The sequence below is a fragment of the Bombina bombina genome, chromosome 5 (genome assembly GCF_027579735.1).
Source record: "Bombina bombina isolate aBomBom1 chromosome 5, aBomBom1.pri, whole genome shotgun sequence".
NCBI lineage: Eukaryota > Metazoa > Chordata > Amphibia > Anura > Bombinatoridae > Bombina > Bombina bombina.
In genome coordinates this window covers 585,971,564-585,990,684 of record NC_069503.1, presented here as the reverse complement: position 1 = coordinate 585,990,684, position 19,121 = coordinate 585,971,564, and the positions used below count along the sequence as shown (strand labels likewise).

Sequence of the window (19,121 nt, the reverse complement as noted above, 5' to 3'; positions counted from 1 at the left end):
GCAGTTAGTCTCAGGGCTTCCAAGTGAGGACCTTGTGTATATTGCTCCAGTTTGAGTCCGGAACCCATCTGTGATCTATTGGCTCCGTTTTTTCCAGCAGGGCAGGTAGGCACCTCAGCAAGAGCTAAAACTGAGGTGTAGAGGCTGTCAGGGGTTAATAATTGCAAAACATTTTTTTTTACACAGTAGATTAAAGTGTTTGCTGTAAAAATAAAGCAGTTTCCTTTTTTTATATTTAAAGAGACAGTAACTTTTTTTTGTGTGATCTTGAGATTAAAATTTTTATTTTTAATTCTGGGTAAAGATGGACAAAGAGGCTGTGCAAGATGTTGCATGTACTTTGTTTGGATGCTAATGTTGAACCACCAATCCCTTTTTGTTCCTCATGTATTGAGAGAACATTAAGTTATAGGGATAGACTTTTTGATTCTGAGCCAACATTGTCTAGTAAGGATGCTGTTCAGGAGTCTTCTGACAATGTTCAAGATATGCCGCAGCTTTTTTCTCAGGTGCCTCAAATACTATAATCCACTCATACAGTGCCCTGCACTACCTCTCAAGCTCCGTCTGGAGTGACTTTGCAAGACATCGCTTCCCTAATGTCTTCTGATATGTGATGCGTTGTCTGCTTTCCCCATGCTGCAGGGAAAGTGCAAGAGGACATGTAAAGAATCAGTACGTAAGGTTTCTGACACGGTCTTGGCTATTCCGAATATTCCCTCCCAAAAATCTGAGGAGGAGGATACTTCAGTAGCACCTGAGGGTAAAATCTCAGACTCAAGACCAGTGTAGTTCCTTCTTCTGATGCTGAAGTTGTATCCTTTAGGTTTAAGCTGGAACACCTTCGTTTACCACTTAAAGGAGGTTTTGACTACATTGGATGACTCCGACCCTACTGTAGTAGTCAATCCTAATAAGTCTAGTAAACTTAACAAGTATTTTGATGTATATTCCATGGTGGAGGTTTTTCCCGTACCAGATCGAGCTACAGAGATTATTGTTAAAGAATGGGAGAGACTGGATATCCCTTTTTTCCGTCCCCTTTTTTTAAGAAGATGTTTCCTATTGCTGACTCTATCAAGGAGTCTTGGCAGACGGTCCCCAAGGTGGAAGGGGCAATTTCCACCTTAGCTAAGAGAACCACTATTCCCATAGAGGATAGCTGTTCTTTCAAAGATCCTATGGATAAGAAGTTGGAGGGGTTGCTAAAAAAAATGTATGTACACCAGGGCTTACAATGGCAACCCGCGGTGTGTATTGCTACCGCTACTAGTGCAGCGGCATACTGGTTTGATGCTTTGTCTGATTTTATTCAGACAGACACTCCTCTTGAAGAGATCCAAGATAGGATCAAGGCCCTTAAGTTGGCCAATTCTTTTATTACGGATGTTTCCCTACAAGTTAGCAAACTGGGAGCAAAGATTTCTGGTTTTTCCGTACGGCCCCCAGAGGCTTATGGTTAAAATCCTGGTTTTACGGATGTGTCGTCTAAGTCTAAGCTTTCAAGGGTAAGACCTTGTTTGGTCCGGGATTGGCAGAGATAATTTCTGACATTACGGCAGGAAAGGGTCATTTCCTCCCTCAGGATAAGAGGAATAAACAGACAGGACGTCAGAGTAATTTTCGTTCCTTTCAAAACTTCAAGGGTAAGCCTTCCTCTCCCTCTAACAAGCAGGAACAGTCCAAGCCTTCCTGGAAGCCTAACCAGTCTTGGAATAAGGGAAAGCAATCTAAGAAGCCCGCTAATGACTCAGTCAGCATGAAGGGCCTGCCCCTAATCCGGGACTGGATCTTGTAGGGGCAGACTTTCCTCCTTCGCTCAGGCTTGGTTTCGGGATGTTCAGGATCCCTGGGCTTTGGACATCCTGTCTCAGGGATACAAACTAGAGTTCAAGACCTTTCCTCCCAGGGGCAGACCAATTTTAGATCTCAAAAGTCTTAACAAGTTCCTCAGAGTACCATCCTTCAAGATGGAAACTATTCATTCTTCTCTTGGTTCAAGAGGGTCAATTTATGACAACTGTAGATTTAAAGGACGCATACCTACATGTTCCCATCCACAGGGATCATCACAGGTTTCTGAGGTTCGCATTCCTAGACAAACACTTAGTTTGTGGCTCTTCCATTCGGCATTGCCCAGAACTTTTTCAAAGGTTCTGGGATCCCTGTTGATGGTGCTCCGGTTGCGGGGCATTGCAGTGGTGCCTTATCTGGACGACATCCTGGTTCAGGTGCCATCCTTTCAACAAGCAAACTCCCACACGGAGATGCTGTTATCCTTCCTGCGATCTCAAGGATGGAAGGTGAATTTGGAAAAGAGTAACTCAATTCCAACTACAAGGGTAGTTTTCTTAAGAACCGTAATAGATTCCCTATCAATAAAAAATTTTCTGACCGAAGTCAGGAAATCAAAGATTTTCGATTCTTGTCTGATGCTTCAGTCCTCTCCTCGGCCATCAGTGGCTCAATGTATGGAGGTAATCGGTCTGATGGTAGTTGCCGTGGACATCATTCTGTTTGCCCGTTTCCACCTCAGACCTCTGCAGTTATGCATGCTCAGGCAGTGGAACAGAGATTATGCAGATCTGTCTCCGCAATTACATCTGGATCAGGAGACAAGGGATTCTCTTCTTTGGTGGTTGTCTCAGGATCATCTCTCCCAGGGAACCTGCTTCCGCCGACCCACCTGGGTGATTGTGACCATGGACGCCAGCCTGTTGGGATGGGGAGCAGTCTGGGGCTCTCTAAAGGCTCAGGGGACTTGGACTCGGAAGGAGTCAGTTCTACCCATAAACATTCTGGAGCTGAGAGCAATCTTCAGTGCTCTCCTGGCCTGGCCTCAGTTAGCTTCGGCCCGGTTTATCAGGTTCCATTCAGACAACATAACTTCAGTGGCTTACATCAACCATCAGGGGGGAACTCTGAGTTCCTTGGCCATGACAGAGGTAGCCAAGATTATTCAGTGGGCGGAGACCCACAACTGCTCTCTGTCTTCGATCCACATTATAGGAGTGGACAATTGGGAAGTGGATTTTCTGAGCAGACGGACCTTTCACCCGGGGGAGTGGGAACTCCATCCGGAAGTGTTTTCCAGCTTGATTCTCAAATGGGGACAGCTGAAAAGAGATCTCATGGCATCTCGGCAGAATGCCAAGCTCTCAAGGTACGGGTCAAGGGATCCTCAGGCTGTACTGATAGACGCTCTGGCGGTACCTTGGAATTTCAGTCTCGCATACCGATTTCCCCCGTTCGCTCTCCTTCCTCAGGTAATTGGTCGAGTCAAACAGGAGAGGGCGTTGGTGATCCTCATTGCAACGGCGTGGCCTCGCAGGATCTGGTATGCAGACCTAGTGGGAATGTCATTGCTTCCACCTTGGAGACTTCTATTGAGGAAGGACCTTCTACTTCAAGGGCCCTTCCATCATCCAAATCTAGTTTCTCTGAAGCTGACTGCTTGGAGATTAAACGCTTAATTTTATCTAAGTGTGGTTTTTCTGAGTCGGTCATTGAGACCATGATTCAGGCTCGTAAGCTTGTGACTAGAAAGATTTACCATAAGATATGGCGTAAATATCTGCATTGGTGTGAATCCAGAGGCTACTCTTGGAGTAGAGTTCAGATTCCTAGAATTTTGTCTTTTCTCCAAGAGGGTTTGGAGAAGGGTTTATAGGTAAGTTCCTTAAAAGGTCAAATATTTGCCTTGTCTATTTTGTTACATAAATGTCTGGTGGATGTACCAGACGTTCAATTGTTCTGTCTGGCCTTGGTCAGGATCAGGCCTGTGTTTAAGCTGGTTACTCCTCCCTGGAGTCTTAACCTTGTTCTTAAAGTTCTTCAGCAGGCTCCGTTTGAGCCTATGCATTCTTTAGATATTAAGTTGTTATCTTGGAAGATTTTGTTGCTATTTCATCTGCTCGTAGAGTTTCAGAGCTCTCGGCATTACAGTATGAGTCTCCTTACCTTATTTTTCATTCGGATAAGGTAGTTTTGCGTACTAAGTTAGGGTTTCTCCCTAAAGTGGTTTCAGATCGGAACATTAATCAGGAGATTGTTGTTCCTTTATGTCCTAACCCTTCTTCTCATAAGGAATGTCTGCTGCACAAACTAGACGTGGTGCGTGCTTTGAAATTCTATTTACAGGCGACTAAGGATTTTCGCCAGTCGTCTGCTCTGTTTGTGGTTTTCTTTGGGGAACGTAAGGGGCAAAAAGCTACGACTACTTCTCTTTCCTTGTGGCTGAAGAGTATCATTCGCTTGGCCTATGAAACTGCTTTACAGCAGCCTCCTGAGAGAGTTACGGCTCATTCTACGAGGGCTGTTTCCTCTTTCTGGGCATTCAAAAAAGAAGCTTCTGTGGAACAGATTTGCAAGGCTGCAACTTGGTCCTCTCTACATGCTTTTTCCAAATTCTATAAATTTGATACTTTTGCCTCGGCAGAGGCTTCCTTTGGGAGAAAGAAAGATTCTTCATGCAATGGTGCCTTCTTTTTAGGTTCCCTGTCTTGTCCCTCCCTTATCTGTGTCCTCTAGGTTGGGTATTGATTCCCAATATTAATTAGATGATCTGTGGACTCACCGTGTCATTAGAAAGAAAACTAAATTTATGCTTACCTGATAAATTTCTTTCTTTCTTGACACGGTGAGTCCACGGCCCGCCTGTTAAGACAGGTTTTTTTGTTATGTTATAAACCTCAGGCACCTCTGCACCTTGTTGCTTCCTTTCTTTGCTTTTACTTCGGTCGAATGACTGGGGTGGGAAGGAAGGGAGGTGATATTTAACAGCTTTGCTGTGGTGCTCTTTGCCGCCTCCTGGGCAGGAGTGATATTCCCAATAGTAATTAGATGATCCGTGGACTCACCGTGTCAAGAAATAAATACATTTATCAGGTAAGCATACATTTCGTTTTTTCTTAATGAGATATATATATATATATATATATATATATATATATATATATATATATATATATATATATATATATATATATATATATATCATCTCTATCATCTCTATCTCTATCATCTCTATCTCTATCATCTCTATCTCTATCATCTCTATCTCTATCATCTCTCTCTATCATCTCTATCTCTATCTCTATCATCTCTATCTCTATCATCTCTATCTCTATCATCTCTATCTCTCATCTCTATCATCTCTATCATCTCTATCTCTAATCTCTATCATCTCTATCATCTCTATCTCTAATCTCTATCATCTCTGTCATCTCTATCTCTACCACTACCATGAAGGTAATGTTGTCAGGGGTATCTACCAATCAGTATAACACTTTACAATTTTACTGCATGACTACAATGTAAAGTTTACTGGAGCCTGTCAAACATATGGATAACTTGTCTGTTTTATGGAAAAATTATATCCAAGCTAAACTAATTACTTTCTAGTTATTAAATGCAAAACCTGCAAAACATGTATAAAAGGTCTTCAAAAGAGAATAACATAGCTTGGTCTTTGGTGCTGTAATATCAAAATGTTTTTTGTTGTTGTTTGTTTTTCCTTCTTAAAGAGCCACTGTACCCACATTTTTTCTTTTGTGATTCAGATAGAGCATGACATTTTAAGCAACTTTCTAATTTACTCCTATTATCACATTTTTTTTCATTCTCTTTGTATCTTTATTTGAAATGCAAGTTTGGATGCTGGCCCATTTTTGGTGAACAACCTGGGTTGTTCTTGCAGATTGGTGGATAAATTCATCCACCAATAAAGTGCTGTGCAGAGGCTGAACCAAAAAAAAAGCTTAGATGCCTTCATTTTCAAATAAAGATAGCAAGAGAACGAAGAAAAATTGATAATAGGATTAAATTAGAGCATGCAATTTTAAGCAACTTTCTATCTGAATAACGAAAGAAAAAAATTGGGTTCAGTGTCCCTTTTAATATAAGGAGAGTCCACAGCATTATTCCTTTCTGTTGGGAAATACTGAACCTGGCCACCAGGAGGAGGCAGACACCCCAGCTAAAGGCTTAAATACCTCTCCCACTTCCCCTATCCCCCAAGTCATTCTTTGCCTTTCTTCACAGGAGGATAGCAGAGAAGTGTTAGATTTCAGAGTAGTTCCTTAAGAAGGGTATCTGCCTTTCAATATGGGACTGGAGTTTTAAGTAGTCTTGTTAGCCTCTTAGTGAGAGCATTGACGAAAGTTAGTCTTGAGATGCAGGGAGATGGAGTCTTTCTGCGAACCCATTCAGACTGCCTGCTAACAGCTCCTAAGCAATCAGTGTTGAAGAGTTTCACTGCCTGGTTGTTTTCTTACTTAAGTCCATGTCAGGAGCGATGCTACAAGACTGTCACACTCGAGAGCCTGTGTTTCTGTTCCACAGCATGGATTCTTGTAAGATCGTTTCAATTTTTTCATATTTTGAAAACGCTAGAAGACAGGGTCACAGTGTGGCTCATTTTATCTTAGTAGAATCATGGGTTAATGTCTCCTGAGGGGGATTATTGAACAGTGGGGATTAATCAAATGTGGTGCTTTGATTATATGCTGCTTTATGTGTGCTCATAGGCTATGTGGCTGGAACGCACAGGTTTTTACTTTCAGTTTGAGTGCTGCGCGAGCTTTTTCTCATTTCAGGGGCCGTCCTGCCTTGAGAAAACATGTGACCAGGGAGTAGTCTCACTTTCATTTCCTCTTTCCTGACTGAGCTGGCTGTCGGAGAATACGTTATTTCTCTGTATTGTCTGGGTCCAGGAGGTGGTGAATGCCCCAGCCATTGAGAGTATAAAGGTGCCGTTTTTGAGAAATAAAGGGTTTATTTTCTGTGTCCTGCTGTTATTAGCTTAAACTATGGAGGATTCTGATATATTAGAGTGTATTACCTCTATTCCAAGGAGTAATACCTGTTTATATTGTGAGGAGGCTTTGGTATGCTGGTCTCTCAGTTATGTTCCACATGCCTTGACAACGTTGTTCGTCAAAGAAGGTTAACCCTTTTAGTACCTCTGAGGACTTGCCGTCCCGTGAGGTGCATACCCTACATTCATCTCCTTCTACACACGCAGCTTCCTGTAGCACGCTTAATCCTCCATCTGGAGGGAGCCTTTTACCGCCAGATTTTACAGCTCAGTTACAAACGGCAGTGTCTGCGGCCCTCAGTGCTTTACCTCGCTCTGCTAAGCACAAGCAAAAGGTTGAACATTGCTCTCCTGCCCCGGGGTCATCATGTATTTTATTGGATTTCACTGCTCTGTCTCAGCTATCCGATGATGAGTTGCACTCTGAGGCTTCAGAGGATTAACTTTCTGGGGCAGAGTCTGCTGCCTCTAAGCCTCCTGCTGCGGAGGAATCAGCCTTTAGATTTAAGATTGAACACTTACGTTTTCTTCTAAAGGAAGTCCTGTCTACATTAGAGGTTCCAGAGGCCAAGTTGCCTGATGAACCTTTGATTCCTAAATTAGACAGTTTACGAGGACAGGGTAGTGCCTTTTAACTTTTCCTGTGCCTGTAAAGATGACGAAGATTAGGAACGAATGTGATCTTCCTTTTCCCCTTCGTCTTCCTTTAAGAAATTATTCCCGGTCCCTGACTCTCAATTGGAGTTGTGGGGTTCCGTCCCTAAGGTGGTTGGCGCTATCTCCATGCTTGCCAAATGACTACTATCCCGCTTGAGGATAGCTCGTCGTTCAGAGAGCCGATGGATAAAAAGATGGAAACTCTTCTAAGAAAGATGTTTCAACCGGCAGTGGCTGTTTTCCGCAGCAGCTACCTACTGGTGCGACTCCTTATCGTATTTAATCGAGATGGAGGGTCCCCTCGACGTTATCCAGGAAAGAATTAAGGCCTTGAGAATTGCTAATTCTTTTATCTGTGATACAAACATGCAGAATATTCGCCTAAATGCGAAGGCCTCTGGCTTTTCGGTTCAGGCCCGTCCGGCGCTCTGGCTGAAGTCCTGGTCTGTGGGTATGACTTCTATGTCCAGACTTCTTTCTCTTCCCTTTAAGTGAAAGATTTTATTTGGTTAAGGCCTGGACTCTATTATCTCCACGGTTAAAGGGGGCAAGGGTGCCTTCCTACCGCATGATAAAAAGATCAAGTCTAAGGGACAAGTTTCTTATTTTTGTTCCTTCTAAGCCAGAGCAAAACATTTTCTGAATACTTGGAAGACGGCTCAGTCCTGGAATAAGTCCAAGCAGAGCAATAAGCCTGCCGAGACTAAATCGGCATGAGTGGCGGCCCCCGATCCGGCTCTAGATTGTGTAGGGGGCAAGCTGTCACACTTTTCAGACGCTTGGTTTGGGGACGTGCAGGATCCATGTGTCCTGGAGGTCATAGCTCAGGGATACAAGATAGGTTTCAAGTCTCATCCACCCAAGGGCAGATTTCTCCCCTCAATCCTGTCTTCCAGACAAAAAAAAAAGGGAAGCCTTTGTGGGATGCTTGCGGAATCTCTCCTTAGGAGTCATTGTCCCGGAGCCTATCGCAGAAAGAGGTTTGGGATACTATTCAAACCTTTTCGTGGTCCCAAAGAAGCAGGGAACTTTCCGCCCGATTCTGGACCTATAGTGCTTAAATGTCTAAATATCCCATCGTTCAAGATGGAGACGATAAGGTCCATCCTTCCCTTCGTTCAGGAAGTACAGTTTATGACCACTATAGATCTGAAGGATGCTTACCTTCATGTTCCAATCCACAAGGGTCACTTCCAGTTCCTAAGGTTTGTGTTCCTGGGCCAGCACTTTCAGTTAATTGCACTTCTTTTTGGTCTAGCCAAGAATTTTTATGAAGGTTCTAGGAGCTCTTCTAGCTGTTGCCAGAACCCGGTGTATAGCAGTAGCTCCCTACTTGGACGATATTCTGGTGCAAGCACCATCTTTTTGTCTAGCGGAAGACCATTCGGAATCTCTTATCTCTTCTTCGATCTCATGGATGGACGATAAACCTAGAAAACAGTTCTTTATACCAAGCACCAGGGTGGAATTCCTGGGTACTATAATAGACTCCATATACCTGAGGATATTTCTAACAGACCAGAGATGTTGCAAGCTAGCTTTGGCATGTATTGCCCTTTCGGACCTCCTTAAGGCCCTCTGTAGCTTAGCTTAGTGTATGGAGATGATTGGTTCCCTTTGCCAGGTTTCGTCTCAGACCTTTGCAACTGTGCATCCTGAGGCAGTGGAACGGCGATCATTTGGATCTGTCTCAACAGATTTCTCTGGACAGCCGGTCAAAAGAATCGCTCTCTTGGTGGCTCTGTCCAGATCACCGGTCACAAGGGACATCCTTGTTAAGACCATCCTGGAAGATTGTTACTACGGACGCAAGTCTATCAGGTTGGGGAGCTGTTTGGGGTGCCAAGAAGGTACAGGGCCTGTGGACTCAGAAGGAATGCTCCCTCCTGATCAACATTCTAGAACTTTGGGCAATCTTCAATGCTCTGAATGCTTTTCCCCTTCTGTGTTCGTCCCAGTTGATCAGATTCCAATCAGACAATATAACCTCGGTGGCTTACATCAACCATCAGGGGAAGACGAGAAGCTCCCTAGAAATGAGGGAAGTATCTCGGATACTGGAGTGGGCGAAGGCCTACAGCTTTTCGCTGTCAGCGATCCACATTCAGAGTGTGGACAACTAGGAAGCAGATTTTATCAGCAGACAATTCTTTCATCTGGGGGAATGATCTCTCCATCCCGAAGTGTTTGCAGAGATATGCAACATTTTGGGGACTCCGGAGATAGATCTCATGGCATCCCGTCTCAATACCAAGCTATCCAGATATTGGTCGAGGTCTGGGAAACCTCGGGCGGAGTTAATAGATGCATTAGGAGTGCCTTGGAGGTTCAGTCTAATTTACCTTTTTCCACCGTTACCACTCCTTCCTCGTGTAGTGGCCCGCATCAAGCAGGAGCAGGCATCAGTGATACTGATTTCTCCATCGTGGCCGCAAAGGATGTGGTTCGCAGATCTGGTGAGGATGTCATCATCTCCTCCGTGGAAGTTACCTTGTTGCAGGGATCTGCTGGAACAAGGTCCTTTTGTTCATCAAAATCTAGATACTCTGAAGCTGACTTCGTGGAGATTGAACGCTTAGTCCTAGCCAAGAGAGTTTTTTCTGAGAGGGTTATTGATACTCTTATTCAAGCTCGTAAACCGGTTACTCGTTGCATCTATCATAAGGTGTGGAGAACTTATTCTGATGTGAAGAGCATGGATTTCTCTTGTTAAGTGTATCCAGTCCACGGATCATCCATTACTTATGGGATATTCTCCTCCCCAACAGGACGTTGCAAGAGGATCACCCACAGCAGAGCTGTTATATAGCTCCTCCCCTCACTGTCATATCCAGTCATTCTCTTGCAACTCTCAACAAAGATGGATGTAGTAAGAGGAGTGTGGTGTATTATAGTTAGTTTTTAACTTCAATCAAAAGTTTGTTATTTTTAAATGGTACCGGAGTGTACTGTTTTATCAAAGGCAGCATTAGAAGAAGAATCTGCCTGTGATTTCTATGATCTTAGCAGAAGTAACTAAGATACATGGCTGTTCTCACATATTCTGAGGAGTGAGGTAACTTCAGAGAGGGAATGGCGTGCAGGTTTTCCTGCAATAAGGTATGTGCAGTAAACATATTTCTAGGGATGGAACTTGCTAGAAAAATGCTGCTGATACCGGATTAATGTAAGTTAAGCCTAAATGCAGGGATTTAATAGCGACTGGTATCAGGCTTATTAACAGAGATACATACTCTTATAAAAGTGTAATATAAAACGTTTGCTGGCATGTTAATCGTTTTTATATATGTTTGGTGACAAAACTTATTGGGGCCTAGTTTTTTCTCCACATGGCTGGCTTGAATTTTGCCTAGAAACAGTTTCCTGAGGTTTTCCACTGTTGTAATATGAGTGGGAGGGACCTATTTTAGCGCTTTTCTGCGCAGCTAAAATTACAGACTGAGACATTCAGCTTCCTTCTGCTTGATACAGGACATCTCTGAAGGGCTCTAAAGGCTTCAAAAGTCGTGTTTGAGGAGGGTAACAACCACAGTAGACTGTGGCAGTTGTTGTGACTGTGTTTAAAAACGTTTTTTGTCATTTATTATTCCGTTTTTGGTATTAAGGGGTTAATCATCCATTTGCAAGTGGGTGCAATGCTCTGCTAACTTGTTACATACACTGTAAAAATTTCGTTTGTGTAACTGCCTTTTTTCACTGTTATTTCAAATTTTGCTAAATTTGTTTCTCTTAAAGGCACAGTAACGTTTTCTATATTGCTTGTTAACTTGGTTTAAAGTGTTTTCCAAGCTTGCTAGTCCCATTGCTAGTCTGTATAAACATGTCTGACACAGAGGAAACTACTTGTTCATTATGTTTAAAAGCCATGGTGGAGCCCCATAGGAGAATGTATACTAAATGTATTGATTTCACCTTAAACAGTAAAAATCAGTCTTTATCTATAAAAGAATTGTCACCAGAGGGGTCTGTCAAGGGGGAAGTTATGCCGACTAACTCTCCCCACGTGTCGGACCCTTCGCCTCCCGCTCGAGGGACGCACGCTAATATGGCGCCAAGTACATCAGGGATGCCCATAGCGATTACCTTGCAGGACATGGCTGCAATCATCAATAATACCCTGTCACAGGTGTTAGCCAGATTGCCTCAAATAAGAGGCAAGCGCGATAGCTCTGGGGTTAGACGAGATACAGAGCGCGTAGATGCTGTAAGAGCCATGTCTGATACTGCGTCACAATATGCAGAACCTGAGGACAGAGAGCTTCAGTCTGTGGGTGACGTCTCTGAATCGGGGAGACCTGATTCAGAGATTTCTAATTTTAAATTTAAGCTTGAGAACCTCCGTACATTGCTTGGGGAGGTATTAGCTGCTCTGAACGACTGTGACACAATTGCAGTGCCAGAGAAATTGTGTAGGCTGGATAAATACTATGCAGTGCTGGCGAGCACTGATGTTTTTCCAATACCTAAAAGGCTTACAGAAATCATTAGTAAGGAGTGGGATAGACCCGGTGTGCCCTTTTCCCCACCTCCTATATTTAGAAAAATGTTTCCAATAGATGCCACTACACAGGACTTATGGCAGACAGTCCCTAAGGTGGAGGGAGCAGTTTCTACTTTAGCAAAGCGTACCACTATCCCTGTCGAGGACAGTTGTGCTTTTTCAGATCCAATGGATAAAAAATTAGAGGGTTACCTTAAGAAAATGTTTATTCAACAAGGTTTTATTTTACAGCCCCTTGCATGCATTGCGCCTGTCACTGCTGCGGCGGCGTTCTGGTTTGAGGCCCTGGAAGAGGCCATCCATACAGCTCCATTGACTGAAATTATTGACAAGCTTAGAACACTTAAGCTAGCTAACTCTTTTATTTCTGATGCCGTTGTTCATTTGACTAAACTAACGGCTAAAAATTCCGGATTCGCCATCCAGGCGCGCAGGGCGCTATGGCTTAAATCCTGGTCAGCTGATGTGACTTCGAAGTCTAAATTACTCAACATTCCTTTCAAGGGGCAGACCTTATTCGGGCCTGGTTTGAAGGAAATTATTGCTGACATTACTGGAGGTAAGGGTCATACCCTTCCTCAGGACAGGGCCAAATCAAAGGCCAAACAGTCTAATTTTCGTGCCTTTCGAAACTTCAAGGCAGGTGCAACATCAACTCCCTCTACCTCAAGACAAGAGGGAACTTTTGCTCAATCTAAGCAGACCTGGAAACCTACCCAGGCCTGGAACAAAGGCAAGCAGGCCAGAAAGCCTGCTGCTGCCTCCAAGACAGCATGAAGGAGCTGCCCCCTATCCGACAACGGATCTAGTAGGGGGCAGACTCTCTCTCTTCGCCCAGGCGTGGGCAAGAGATGTTCAGGATCCCTGGGCGTTGGAGATCATATCTCAGGGATATCTTCTGGACTTCAAAGCTTCTCCCCCACAAGGGAGATTTCACCTTTCAAGATTATCTGCGAACCAGATAGAGGCATTTCTAAGCTGCGTGCAAGACCACCTTGTAATGGGAGTGATCCATCCAGTTCCGCGGACGGAGCAAGGACAGGGATTTTATTCAAATCTGTTTGTGGTTCCCAAAAAAGAGGGAACCTTCAGACCAATTTTGGATTTAAAGATCCTAAACAAATTCCTCAGAGTTCCATCATTCAAGATGGAAACTATTCGAACCATCCTACCCATGATCCAAGAGGGTCAGTTCATGACCACAGTGGACTTAAAGAATGCTTACCTTCACATTCCGATTCATAAGAATCATCATTGGTTCCTGAGGTTTGCCTTTCTAGACAGGCATTACCAGTTTGTAGCTCTCCCATTCGGGTTGGCTACAGCCCCAATAATTTTTACAAAGGTTCTGGGCTCACTCCTGGCGGTTCTAAGGCCGTGAGGCATAGCGGTGGCTCCCTATCTAGACGACATCCTGATACAGGCGTCAAGCTTTCAAATTGCCAAGTCTCATACAGAGATAGTCCTGGCATTTCTGAGGTCGCATGGGTGGAAAGTGAACGAATAAGAGTTCTCTATCCCCTCTCACAAGGGTTTCCTTCCTAGGGACTCTGATAGATTCTATAGAAATGAAAATTTACCTGACGGAGTCCAGGTTATCAAAACTTCTAAATGCTTGCCGTGTTCTTCACTCCATTCCGCGCCCCACGGTGGCTCAGTGCATGGAAGTAATCGGCTTAATGGTGGCGGCGATGGACATAGTGCCATTTGCGCGCCTGCATCTCAGACCGCTGCAATTATGCATGCTCAGCCAGTGGAATGGGGATTACAAAGATTTGTCCCCTCTATTAAATCTGGACCAGGAAACCAGAGCATCTCTTCTCTGGTGGTTATCTCGGATCCATCTGTCCAAAGGTATGACCTTTCGCAGGCCAGATTGGACCATTGTTACAACAGACTCCAGCCTTCTAGGTTGGGGTGCAGTCTGGAACTCCCTGAAGGCTCAGGGCTCATGGACTCAGGAGGAGAAACTCCTTCCAATACATATTCTGGAGTTAAGAGCAATATTCAATGCTCTTCTGGCTTGGCCCCAGTTAGCAAAACTGAGGTTCATCAGATTTCAGTCGGACAACATCACGACTGTGGCTTACATCAACCATCAAGGGGGGACCAGAAGTTCCCTAGCGATGTCAGAAGTCTCCAAGATAATTCGCTGGGCAGAGACTCACTCTTGCCACCTGTCAGCGATCCATATCCCAGGGGTAGAGAACTGGGAGGCGGATTTTCTAAGTCGTCAGACTTTTCATCCGGGGGAGTGGGAACTCCATCCGGAGGTGTTTGCTCAATTGGTTCTCCGTTGGGGCAAACCAGAACTGGATCTCATGGCGTCTCGCCAGAATGCCAAGCTTCCTTGTTACGGATCCAGGTCCAGGGACCCAAAAGCGGCACTGATAGATGCTCTAGCAGCGCCTTGGTTCTTCAACCTGGCTTATGTGTTTCCACCGTTTCCTCTGCTCCCTCGTCTGATTGCCAAAATCAGACAGGAGAGAGCTTCGGTGATATTGATAGCGCCTGCGTGGCCACGCAGGACCTGGTATGCAGACCTAGTGGACATGTCATCCTTTCCACCATGGACTCTGCCTCTGAGACAAGACCTTCTAATACAAGGTCCTTTCAATCATCCGAATCTACTTTCTCTGAGACTGACTGCATGGAGATTGAACGCTTGATCCTATCAAAGCGTGGCTTCTCCGAGTCAGTAATTGATACCTTGATACAGGCGCGAAAGCCTGTCACCAGGAAAATTTACCACAAGATATGGCGTAAATATCTTCTTTGGTGTGAATCCAAGAATTACTCATGGAGTAGGGTTAGGATTCCTAGAATATTGTCCTTCCTCCAAGAGGGTTTGGATAAAGGATTATCAGATAGTTCTTTAAAGGGACAGATTTCTGCTCTGTCTATTCTTTTACACAAGCGTCTGGCAGACGTTCAGGCATTTTGTCAGGCTTTAGTTAGAATTAAGCCTGTGTTTTAAACCTGTTGCTCCCCCATGGAGCTTAAACTTAGTTCTTAAAGTTCTTCAAGGAGTTCCGTTTGAACCCCTTCATTCTATTGATATCAAACTTCTATCATGGAAATTTGTTTTTCTGATGGCTATTTCCTCGGCTCGAAGAGTCTCGGAGTTATCTGCCTTACATTGTGATTCTCCTTATCTGATTTTTCATTCAGATAAAGTAGTTCTGCGTACAAAACCTGGGTTTTTACCTAAGGTGGTTTCTAACAAGAATATCAATCAAGAGATTGTTGTTCCGTCATTATGCCCTAATCCTTCATCAAAGAAGGAACGTCTTTTGCATAATCTAGACGTAGTCCGTGCATTGAAGTTTTACTTGCAGGCTACTAAGGATTTTCGTCAAACATCTAACCTGTTTGTAGTTTACTCTGGACAGAGGAGAGGTCAAAAGGCCTCGGCAACCTCTGTCTTTTTGGCTTCGGAGTATAATCCGTTTAGCGTATGAGACTGCTGGACAGCAGCCCCCTGAAAGAATTACAGCTCATTCTACTAGAGCTGTGGCTTCCACCTGGGCCTTTAAAAATGAGGCCTCTGTTGAACAGATTTGCAAGGCTGCGACTTGGTCTTCACTTCATACCTTTTCAAAATTTTACAAATTTGATACTTTTGCTTCTTCGGAGGCTGTTTTTGGGAGAAAGGTTCTTCAGGCAGTGGTTCCTTCCGTTTGAGTTCCTGCCTTGTCCCTCCCATCATCCGTGTACTTTAGCTTTGGTATTGGTATCCCATAAGTAATGGATGATCCGTGGACTGGATACACTTAAGAGAAAACATAATTTATGCTTACCTGATAAATGTATTTCTCTTGTAGTGTATCTAGTCCACGGCCCGCCCTGTCCTTTTAAGGCAGGTCTAAATTTTAATAAAATTTCAGTCACCACTGCACCCTATGGTTTCTCCTTTCTCGGTTTGTTTCGGTCGAATGACTGGATATGACAGTGAGGGGAGGAGCTATATAGCAGCTCTGCTGTGGGTGATCCTCTTGCAACGTCCTGTTGGGGAGGAGAATATCCCATAAGTAATGGATGATCCGTGGACTGGATACACTACAAGAGAAATAAATTTATCAGGTAAGCATAAATTATGTTTTTTCTGGCATAAAGTTAAGGTTGCCAGGATCCTATCGTTTCTCCAGGATGGACTGGAGAAGGGCCTTTCTGCCAGTTCCCTGAGGGGACAGATTTCGGCCCTGTCTGTTTTACTGCACAAGAGGCTCGCGGAGCTTCCAGATGTACAGTCCTTTATTAAGGCTCTGACTAGGATCAGACCTGTGTTTAGATCTATTGCTCCTCCTTGGAGTCTAAATCTTGTTCTTAAGGTTTTGCAACTGGCTTCATTTGAGTCCATGCATGAAGTTGACATTAAATTATTGTCCTGGAAAGTTATTTTTCTACTGGCTATTGCTTCTGTGCTCTATCTGTTTATAGAGTATCTGAGATTGCTGCCTTGCAATGTGAGCCTCCTTATCTGGTGTTCCATTCTGATAAGGCTGTCCTACGTACTAGGTTAGGTTTTGTTCCTAAGGTTGTGTCAGACTGCAACATCAATCAAGAGATTGTGGTTCCTTCCTTGTGTCCAATCCTTTTTCTTCGAGGGAATGTTTGCTTCTTAATTTGGATGTGGTTTGCGCCTTGAAGTTCTATTTTCAGGCAACTAAAAATTTTAGACCAACTTCTTCCTTGTTTGTTGTCTATTCTAGGAAGCATAAGGGTGAGAATGTCTCTTCAACTTCCTTATCTTTTTGGTTAAGGAGTGTTATCCGCTTGGCTTATGAGACAGCGGGACATTAACCTCCTCTGAGGATTGCAACTCATTCTACTAGAGCAGTGGCTTCCTCTTGGGCCTTTAAGAATGAGGCCTCTATGGATCAGATTTGTAAGGCAGCTACCTGGTCTTCCTTACATACTTTTTCTAAATTTTACAAGTTTTGATGATGTTTTTTTGTTTTACTGAAGCAGTTTTCGGGAGAGATGTTTTACAGGCTGTGGTTCCTTCAGATTAGGGTTCGCCTCTTTTTGTCCCTCCCGTTGTCATTCCGTGTCCTCTAGAGCTTGGGTATAGTTTTCCCAACAGTAAGGAATGATGCTGTGGACTCTCCTTATATTAAGAAGGAAAACATAAATTATGCTTGCCAGATAATTTAATTTCCTTCTGTATTAGGAGAGTCCACGGCCCTCGCCGTTTTCTCCGCTGGGCGGCCCTCTAAATTATGTTTATCTTCTGTCACCATTTATACCCTTATATTTCTCCTACTGTTCCTTGTTCTCTCAGTAGAATGACTAGGGGAAGTGGGAGAGGTATTTAAGCCTTTGGCTGGGGTGTCTTTGCCTCCTCCTGGTGGCCAGGTTCAGTATTTCCCAACAGTAAGGAATGATGCCGTGGACTCTCCTTATACAGAAGGAAATTAAATTATCTGGTAAGCATAATTTATGTTTTTTTTATTCTTATAGGTTCATGAAGAAAGTGTACATATCATTCAAGTTACAAGTAACCTGATTAATGAGACACTTAGTAATCATCCGGAATGGGCAAAGTAAGAACTGTAAATCCTAGCTATGGCCTAAGGAGGGTAATTATGTATACCATGACATTTGATTAACATTTATGCTGTCTGTGGAAAAATATTGAACTTCAGTTATCCATGCCATGTAGTGATAAGTGACCACCCACCTATCTACTCTTAACCTTAAAATGTATTAATCAAAAAGACTGCACCTGTAAAGCAGTACAGCCCTAGTGTGTGATCACATTAAGCATAATAGAGAGCTTCTTAATATTATGTGCTCCAAATGACTTTACCTTACTGTCTGCACAAACCTATGAGCTACAGATGCAAGGAAGTTTGTAAACCCTTTAGAATGACCTGGATTTCTGCATTGATTACTAATACAGTGTGGTGTGATCGTCATCTAAGTCACAAACAGACACAAACAATCTGGCTAAACTAATAAGACACAAGCAGTTGTACTTTTCAAATTTGTATTTAAGACATTGTAATGATTCACAGTGCAGGCTGGAAAAAGTAAGAACCTCTGTGTTTGGAGTCAGGTGTTTCCAAATAGGGAATGAGATTGGAAGTGTGGCTTGCACAGGTGCCCTGCCCTTTAAATAAAGGCACACAAAGCCTGATTACTGACAAATCTGTTCTCATGAAAAGTTTTAGTGTGAACCCTGCCTTGATCCCAACAAGTTTCAAAGGTGCATTATACAAATGTATGAAGATTGAAAAGTTTACAAAAGCTTTGCTATTGACCTCAATTTTTATCTATCCACGGTAAGACATATTGTCTACAATTGGAGAAAATTCTGGACTGTTGCTACTCTCCCTAGGAGTGGGCATCCTGCAAAGATCACTCCAAGAGGCATGAAGGATTCAGCAGAGGCTGGACGTAGCCAGATATCCTTGACTGTGGCAGTTTACAGGCAATTTCATTGACTGTGGCAGGATACATGTAATAACCTTAGCAGTGGCAAGATACAGTCAGGCACCTTACAGGACAAAGGATTTGCATACAAAAGTTATAGAACTCTGATTGGGTTGGAGAAATGCCCAAGCTGGCTGAGAAGATGCCCTGCACCTGAGTAAACTGTAGGCCCACACTCGGGCTAGGTAGAGATGCACAGCAGCAAGGTCAGACAGGACCATAACTTCCAGACAAAACCAGTACAGAATCGACAGGTAAAATAGGCAGAGTAAAGTCCAAGCAGGAGGTCAAAATACCAGAGTTTTAAAAAGCCAGGCAACGTGACAAAAGGGAAAATCCAAAGGCAGAGTCTGAAGAGCAGTCCGGGTCCAATACCATCAGAAAAGTCCACAGGATCAAAGTATAACAGAGGCACGAACAGAGAGATAGTGGATCAATGTGAGGATAGGTGAAGCCAGAGAGTAAGACAGCACAGATTTCTAGATTAAGTCCTGAGCCAGAACCCTCCAGTGGCTTAGAGGGGAAAGCCTCTGGGTACCGGCGTGACACTGCAGGAAACTTTTGTGGAGGGTTGTTGCTGCTAAAGAAGGGTCTACATGTTACTAAATTCTATGGTTAACTTACTTTTTCCAACCTGCACTGTAAATTATTACCCAATGTCTTCAATAAAGATTTTAAAATACACCTGTTTGTGTTATTCATTTATTA

General features: G+C 43.6%; 1 protein-coding gene across 2 annotated transcripts in view; it reads left to right on the top strand.

Moving 5' to 3' along the window:
* Nucleotides 1-17,904, top strand: part of LOC128660611 (transmembrane protein 245) — a 252,964-nt gene extending 235,060 nt beyond the window's left edge. For both annotated transcript variants that reach the window (XM_053714539.1, XM_053714538.1), the window contains one exon: nucleotides 17,439-17,904. In XM_053714539.1, the coding sequence (XP_053570514.1) occupies nucleotides 17,439-17,525 (87 nt within the window). In that variant the 3' untranslated portion in view covers nucleotides 17,526-17,904. The remainder of the gene's footprint in view (nucleotides 1-17,438) is intronic.
* The last annotated feature ends 1,217 nt before the right edge of the window (nucleotides 17,905-19,121 follow it).